Genomic DNA, 8,438 nt, shown 5'->3' on the forward strand with positions numbered 1-8,438 from the left:
ATCAGTAATGTAAGGTGTACCAGTAGCACCTTGAAAGAGGGACATTTTACAGACATTTTTAAACTGGAATTGGGAAAATTAGTTAGTTCAGTTCATCCAAACAGGATGAACCTTATTCAAGCTGATCAAGTCAAATCTCCAGTTTTCTGTTATCTGACTTATTTCTTCATTTTCATGGATCAAAACCACTTGGGACCATGAGTAACATCACCTTATACTGGTAGCACAGTTTTGAAGGAGAATACTGAGTTAAGTAAAGTTGTGTACAGAACTGAGCACTGTTAGAAGTATTCTTGGGACTCAGCCCTACGAAAATATGTACAATGAAAGCAAACTTGAATAACTTGTCCATCTGAGATACGGTACCATTCAATTACCCGGAATTACCCACATCCTTTCATTTTATCAGTTCTTTGCAGAATCAGATCTTGACTTGGTCTTTTTAAGTCTAGCAAGCACTGTCTACAAGCGTTATTAGTTTTCCTGGGCTGCAGACCCTGCAGGGAAGGGAGCAGCAGAGGGCGCCGGGCCCCGCCCCCGTACAGCCCGGGAGGGAGCTCTGCCTCCCTGCCCGGAGTTCCCCGTCCAGGGATTTCCCTCTCCACCTCCAGGAGATCCTTTATAAAGAGCGGCTGGAGCTGTTCTAATAAACTCTTGCAGAGCAGCAGGATCTCACTGTGCTTCTTCGCAGAAAACAGAAAGCAAGACTTTTGAATTTACTTTCTTTACCTACTAACAGCAGTTCCAAATGTTAAAACAGATGGGAAGGACAAGCCAAGCTGTGCTAATCATATTTTATGTGTTAATGACTGGTAAGTTGGGGAGGGGGGGTGGTGGTGGTGGGTGTTTGCTTTATTCGTTTTTGATTTTGTTAGGTGTTACCTGACCTACAATTTACTGTTTGATCTTTAGTTCTCTCTGTTCCAGTTGCTTTTACATTTCAGTGAATACAACTGTCAATTAAGTAGTTCTGTCAAAATGTCAGAAAGCTTTTTTTGACATTTGCTGTGAGTTTTTCTGTGCTCTGCAATGACACAGTCATTTTCTTACTGAGTTTGCTAAAAGACAGTCTAGGAGGCAGCTGCAGTATATCACTGCATGTTTGATTTTTACTGTCATCCCTGACAGTATCAGTCAAGTTTGGTACTAAATGTCCTGTTCAAAGTCATTCTGCAGTTGTCTTTGCTATCTTACTTACCACCCCTCCCCTCAAATATTACAAAGTTTTTAGAACCAGATCCACCTGACAAAAAAAGCCATATTTTACCAGTGCATTTATTTTCACTGACAGCATTGGGTTTATGCCATTTTATACATGAGAACTGTCTGTTAGTGTCATCTGAGTCTGTGTTACCCTTGACAAAAATAGCAATGTTTATGGGGTATTTTGGAGATGTAAATCACTGTATAAGCTTTATTAGTTTAACCTCCACACAACGGTAGTAAACTTGCAAAGTAATGACCTTGTGTCACAGTAGAAAATGAGAAGAAATGGGAAAATAAATGTTGAGAATGCGGCTGAGTTTATGTGTGTTCTCCCTGTTGTAGTTAAAGCTTTTGAAATGGAGATCATACCTGCTAACAGAATCGTTGCACAGATTGGACAAACGCTCATACTCACATGCAATAGTACTGGCTGTGTAGCACCAAGTTTTTCCTGGAGGACTCAGATGGACAGCCCCCTTGGAGGAACAGTGAACAACCATAGGACATACTCTACCTTGACTATGAATCCAGTTAGCGTTGTGAATTCTCATTCTTATGTGTGTACAGTCTCCTGTGGTGAGAAAGAGAAAAAAGAGAAGAGTATCAAAGTTGACATTTACTGTAAGTAAAAATGTAATATTCTCCTTGAGTTGTACATACTTGTAAAAAATCAGTAATTGTTTTTAATGTCGTGGTTGGTAGTTAACTGACAATGCTAGGATAATGAGTCTGCTATAGCTCTACATGTGTTTCCTTGTAAGATGCCTTTATCTGTCTGTTCGGGACTCTCTCAGCCATTTTCTGCTTAGCTTTCTGCACTGAAGGTAGTACGTACTGGACTGTCTTATTCTTGTTCTTGGCAATACTTGAAAGCCAAAACGTGGACTCCCCAAAACATTCGCAGATCTGGGGAAAAAAAAAAACAATTAAAAAAATCAATGTGGTTGAAATGCATGTATTTCGGAAACCTGGAAGTGCAGAGCACCCAGTCAAAGCCCTTGTAGTTTGCAGGGGAAAGATTCAGATGTCTACCTAAACCTACCAGCACAGAAAACAGGAGAGTATGGATTACTCTGGATGCCTATATTTCAGCAGCTGTATCACTGCCTAGGTACCTCGCTGGATCTTATTAGAACATTTGTGATCATATTTCAGCTATCGTACAAATGGAACTCCTGTTAGTGTACGAACTGCATGTAAAAGACCTGCATGTCTTCACATCAAGATATGTCTTTTAATCAAGTTGATATAATGTCATGTTCTGAACACCTCTAAACTATTTGATGTCTGGATCTTGTTCTTATGTTGACCCTAGAGCTCATCTCTGCTGCACTAAAGGAATGGATTTTTTTTTTTTTTTAGCTTTCCCCAGTGATCCTGTCATTGAGATCAGCTCATCCTTAGTTGCTGGACAACCAGTCACTGTCATCTGTAAAATTCCTGATGTGTATCCTTCTGATTGCCTGGAAGTACTCCTAAAGAAAGAGGAACATGTTCTTCATGAAAAAAATTTTTATGAAGACAGCAGGACAAAAACAGAGACCAAAACTGTGACATATTCATTTAATCCCACGGCTGAAGATATTGGGAAAGAGATTACCTGTGTGGCCACGTTAACAATTCCTGATGTGGACTTTGAACCCAAAGAAAGAGTAACTTCTCAGAAGCTGAATGCAAACTGTAAGTATTTTTATTCTAGGGCTTTCACACCAAGTACAGTTTAGTGTTGTTTCGTGGAATGGGTTTACAAAGTGTGTTCTGTAAATAATTTATAATTGGCACTTTTTATCTGTATTATTTTTGTAGATAATCTATTGTATTCAGTTGAGTTTTGTTGTGTTCAGTAAGTCATTGAGTCATTAAATACCCACTGTTGTTCATGGCAGAAGTTACGTAATGCTTTAGTAACTCCTCTCATCTTGGGCACTGGTGCTCAGTCAGCAAGCAAAGACCAGAAGAAAAATGGCAGCATGCAGATATACAATTGTTTTTTTAAATTGCCATTGTATGTTTAGCAGTTCCAAGCTTATAGTCCTAAACAATAAGGAGACAAATATAAGAGTAAAAAAAAAAGAAATTTGTACATATTTTGTCTACCTTAGCTTTCAAAGCTGCAAGCTAAATGTCTTATCAAGTCTGGAAAAACTGTTCCACTGTGTTACTGGAATACACATTATTCATTTTTTCTTGGTACTGTGTGAATTGTACCTCTAGAGAAGCTAGTGTTAAAGATGTGCGTGTCATTCTTGATTAACTTACTGACCTTTTCTCTCTCTTTTTGTTCTCTTCCAGTTGGTCCACAAAATACTACCATTACTGCATCTCCAGGCAACTCGCCAATGGCAGGAGACCCTCTAAAACTCACTTGTGTGACCGAGAGTAATCCACCACCACAAATAGTTTGGAGAAAACATCTGGCTGATGAAAGCATTCAGCATCTGGTAGAAAACAATGTCCTTTCTATTCGTCATGCCCATTTCACTGATTCAGGACTGTACATCTGTGAAGTAATTAATCTGGTGACTAATAAAACAGAGACAGCAAGTGTGGACATTGTTATACAAGGTACCAGTTGGCTTGTATTTAACTTGTGTAATCCCGTACCCGATTGGCAGCTGCTTGTTGGGTCGGAGGATGCTGAAACATTGAAAATTAGAAAACTGAGGGGCTTGCTTTGTTATATACTCAGGATTTAGCTTTCAATTTACTGCTGCTTTTCGTGGGCTGTGCTTTTCATTTCTATGCTTAACTTTCAACTAATTTTCTCTGTACTGCTGTTGTACATGCACGCCTCTATACGTTTCTTATAATGCAACACTCGAGGTGATAAAAGAATCTGAGAAAGCAGCAGTCGGGGACACACCGTTTTTTCCTTGAAATACTAATGTGCACAGAAATTTCACAGGGATATTACAGTCTCCTTTGAACTAGTAGTTTTAGTCATTAAAATTAGTAGTGATTTAATAGTAAAACTATTTGGGATATTATTATTATTAATTATTATTATTGAAGCTACTGCTACTATTTCAATAGAGCCAAAAATCTCCGATGGAGCCTGGGACCAAAACCAAAATGAACAGATTGTTGGGCAAGCATTTCCTGCTTTCTTAAAACCCTCTCTGTCTTTAGTACTCTTGCATTAGTGTAACAGCCTTTCTTTTGTCATGCAGGTGCTCCAAACATTGCAGAACTCTCCATTGAGCCTTCTACAACAGTTCAAGAAGGAGAAAATGTTTCCATACAATGTTCTGCTGAGGGTCACCCTTCTCCCAAGGTTATTTTAAGGAGGAAATCTGACAGTGCAGACATGGGGCCTTACAGTGAGGGGAGAATTCTTCTTCCATCTGTGACATTCCTAAATGGAGGAGACTATGAATGTGCAGCAGAAAATGAGTTTGGGAAAAAGAAAAGTGAAATAACACTTAATGTGGAATGTAAGTGTGTGTAATGTTTTCCTAATAATTTAGAAATAATTAGTTAGTTCTCCACTTACTTCAGTGATAAATGAAGTAACGCATCAAACTAAACAAAACTCTGTGAGTACAAAAAAATCAGCATAGTCCTCTGCTCTTCCCCAAAGAAAGGAGCAGTGCTGATGAACAAAACAAAGGCATGAAATCCTTAATGTCGTGACAGTCTTAAGTCAAGATCTGAATGAGTGAGAAGCTGATCTATCTTCTTACCGTTCTTGGTTAGAAGCACTTGGTTAGTGCATTTAGGCTATAGAGAGTTTGTATGGAAGCTCTGATACTGTGTGCTTTACTTATGCTGAGAATGAAAAAGAAGTTAACTTTGGGAGGCTGACAACCTGGCATCCAGTAGGACACATTGGATCCACCTCTAAAAAATCCAGTGATTAACTACAGGTTTCTTCCTTTCAGATGGGCCAAAAAATACAACGATCTCTGTTATCCCTGCTACTGCTGTTAAAGAAGGAGAAACTGTGATGATGAAATGTACTAGTTCTGGTAATCCAGCTCCAGTGATCTCTTGGAAGAAAAAGAAGGCAACCGGGGAGTCTGAGAAAATTTTTAAAGATGCAACTTTAACTATACAGAAGATAAAAAGTCAAGATCTGGGGCTTTATGAATGTGAAGCTTATAACCAATTTGGCAAAGAAGAAAAAGCTGTGAAATTACTTGTTCAAGGTTAGTAGAACAAGATGGAACACGAGTATTCTGTTTATGTATTTTAGGTACAGATCTTATTCTGTGAAGGACAGGGGTATTCTGTCCTTAACGTAAATGGAGTCAAAAGGTGGCCCTTATGTAGTTAAGTCATTTAGGAATCTTTAAACAACGCAGGGTGAAATCTGCCTTAACACAGATAGCTTATGCAAAGTTCTCATGTCAGCTGAGCTTCTATCACTCCTTCCAATTGGCAAATGTATGCATGAGGCAAAGACGGTATGCAGTGTCTGTGTTTTCTTCCAAATAGGTGTCAGTGGGGGATCCAGATACCTGCATACAAAAGATTCAAAGAGAAAGTGCATTCTGAAACGTCTTTGCGGAGGAACTGTGTTACAGCCCCTTGGCTCTCTGGTTACGACTGTATCCTGTTCTCACAAACTGCATTTATGCTGTGCCAAATGCTCATTCCTCAACCGACATGCAAAGATAGCAAAGTTTCCTTTTCAGTAGTAAGCGGGCTTCTCTGCTTTAGCCCTGCTGCTTCTGTTTATTCCATGGCAACAGTGTATTGCTTAAGGGTCACTTCTGCCACTAACCCATCTCTCTCCCTTATTCTGTACTATTTTTGTAGCTGCACCAAAAAATACAGTTTCAGTTTTCCCATCAAGTGCAGTGACACAAGGAGAAAGTGTTACCATCTCTCGCACATCTGTGGATGTTACAGCTCTGTGAAAGAAAATAGGTGATGGGATCACAACCCTTGAAACAGTGGATGACAAAATATACCATAGATAGGGCTCAGCTAAAGGATGCAGCAACATATGAATGCATATCATTAATGGCCTGGGAGGGCAGTCTCAGCACGTAGTGCTTTATGTCAAAGGTTAGTTAGAATAACTACTGTACAGAGTTAGCATTAGGATTTGTTTCAGACAGACAGAATGACGTCTTCACTTCAATTCCATTAAGAATGAATTGTCTTTTAAAAAACTGAGGTGACTTGCAGAGGTTTTTGTCCTGACTGGAAGGAACTTAGTGCTAATGAAAACTTCTGTCCAAAACGGCAGATGCACAAAATAATTGCTGCTTCAAAATTTTTCATAGTTCCACTTCCACCTTTGAAAACAGGATGTAAAATTGTGGAACCTGGTGAAAATAGTGCTATTCTAGGACTCCTTTTGCTTTTTTTGTTTTTCTTCTGTTGAAAGAGGACATCAACCTCTGGGTCTGTTGGTCTGTATCCTTTAATGAACTCAAATGAAGAAACAGTGAATTTAAAATAAGAAATGTTTCCATGAAGTGTAAAAGATGTACAACATACTCCATCAATTGACAAAATGTTCTTTCTGTCAGCTGCTGTTGACTGCAGTGTCTGAAGGGTAGCTAGTGACGGTGTCTAAAGCTATAGCTGTGCTTGAATATTATAGTGAATCCATTAACTGGATTAGTACTTTGTGTGTACAAGCTGCTGATACCTCATGAGTGTTCTCCTGTTTGTTGCTAAATCCTACCTTGCATTTCTTCTCTTTTCAGTTCCTCCCCAAAACGTTACTGTGTTAGTATATCCGTCAGAAAATGTTACAGAAGGAGAAAATATCACTATTACATGTAGCACATACAGTAACCCACCATCACAGATGGTCCTGAAAAAAGTCCATCAGGAGAAAGAAATTATTCTGCCATCAGTGAATGGAACCTTTATACTCTACAACGTCACCAAAAATGATACAGGCAGATATTTGCTTGATGTTTTCAATGAGGTTGGAAACAACATCAAAGTGATTGAGATAGCTGTTGTAGGTAGGTAGATCTATTTGCCGTAAACTTATTTTGTTCATACTTTCTAAGGAACATTTTGTCAGGGTGAGCACAACTAGTTCATGTCTGAGCCTTGCACAACAATACTGCAGTTAACCTAAAAAAAAAACCCAAAATCAAACCAAATAATAGAACAGCTGGTGGGAACAAGCTGTATTTAACCTCCTTTCAGTGTGGATGGTATTGTTTCTCTTACCTGAGTTGGTGCAGTAGCTTTAAGACTAGGGCCAGAAGAAGGTGAATCCTGGCTGCATTTCTCTCCACATGCATGAACGGTGAGACTAATCCAGAGAAGGTTCTGATTCACAAAAAGGTCTAAAGTTTGGGCTTTTAAAACATGGTGTTCTCCTGAATCATTTTTTCCAAGAGGTAGAAAAGTCCCCAAATGTTTCTGGGATAAAATACGTGATATTCTTCTTGTACTTTTCGTGAACTCCATGGTATTCTTCATTGTAGATGGTATGAGATGGGTTTGAACTTGCATAGCAAATTCAAGACTAAGATAGTGGCTAGGAATTCAAGTTTGTAATATGCTTTTTTCTTTAGTAACTCCATAAGGAAAACATTTTGAAATGTGCTTTGTGCATGAAAACAGAAATAATATTCCAAATGAAGGTCATAAATAACGCTGCTTTTACAGTAACATACACGTATCTGTTTCAGTCAGGTTTTACACAACTTTTCTCTCTTTTTGTGTCCATTTTCAGGAAGATTGGAAAAGCCAGATCAAATGATACCACTGATTATTGCATTCTCCTCTGTAGCAGCAATAGCAGTACCTGCAACTGCAATTTTGATCTACGTGTCAAGAAAAGCAAAGATAAATGGATCCTACAGTCTTGTAAAAGCACTCAGGCTGAAAGTGTGATTGGATGAATATAAGTCTAAGTTCATAATAAGCAATGTTATTTATTGTTGTGACTGGTTCTACTCTTCTATAACATACGGAAACAAACAAGTGACTTAAGTACACCACCGTGTGATAGCAAATGGGTTTTTTTTCGTGTTTTGTGGAGTATTTCAGTATTTAAATTAAAGGGAAAGCTAGCATCGTGTCCTAGAAACTGGTAAATTACTTCTGTGTTGAGGCATGCTGAACAAAGAGTTCCTTGGAGAACTACGTTTGTACATAGTGTATAATTTGTGTTATAAATGTGTTCAACTGAATATCAGTTTGTAAAAAGGCAGTCTTACTGCAACTGTACAGAGAAATGTTAATTCAAAGGTATAAATCAGCATCACTTGAGCTGATGAGATTGTAATATTTTATTTTGTATTACTCTA

The 8,438-nt window shown here is 38.5% G+C and overlaps 1 protein-coding gene across 2 annotated transcripts; it reads left to right on the forward strand.

The window, feature by feature from the left end:
• Positions 1 to 748: 748 nt before the first annotated feature.
• On the forward strand, positions 749 to 8,022 carry VCAM1 (vascular cell adhesion molecule 1). Of its 2 annotated transcripts, XM_086463390.1 has the most exons (8): positions 749 to 812; positions 1,549 to 1,827; positions 2,569 to 2,886; positions 3,499 to 3,771; positions 4,377 to 4,640; positions 5,088 to 5,354; positions 6,870 to 7,136; positions 7,862 to 8,022. In XM_086463390.1, exons 1-8 carry the CDS (start codon positions 749 to 751, stop codon positions 8,020 to 8,022), a joined length of 1,893 nt encoding a protein of 630 aa, XP_086319516.1. The 2 variants fall into 2 exon arrangements, with proteins under 2 accessions (XP_086319516.1, XP_086319517.1); XM_086463391.1 differs by lacking the exon at positions 6,870 to 7,136.
• The last annotated feature ends 416 nt before the right edge of the window (positions 8,023 to 8,438 follow it).

Source organism: Leptosomus discolor, chromosome 3, assembly GCF_034619465.1.
Source record: "Leptosomus discolor isolate bLepDis1 chromosome 3, bLepDis1.hap2, whole genome shotgun sequence".
NCBI lineage: Eukaryota > Metazoa > Chordata > Aves > Leptosomiformes > Leptosomidae > Leptosomus > Leptosomus discolor.

What these genes read in the sequence shown, in the direction of transcription:
- VCAM1 (XM_086463390.1), top strand. Translation starts at nt 749, where the DNA reads ATGTTAAAACAGATGGGAAGGACAAGCCAAGCTGTGCTAATCATATTT. An exon ending in TCAGAAGCTGAATGCAAACT is followed by an intron (nt 2,887 to 3,498) that starts GTAAGTATTTTT and finishes GTTCTCTTCCAG; the next exon opens with TTGGTCCACAAAATACTACC. An exon ending in AATAACACTTAATGTGGAAT is followed by an intron (nt 4,641 to 5,087) that starts GTAAGTGTGTGT and finishes TCTTCCTTTCAG; the next exon opens with ATGGGCCAAAAAATACAACG.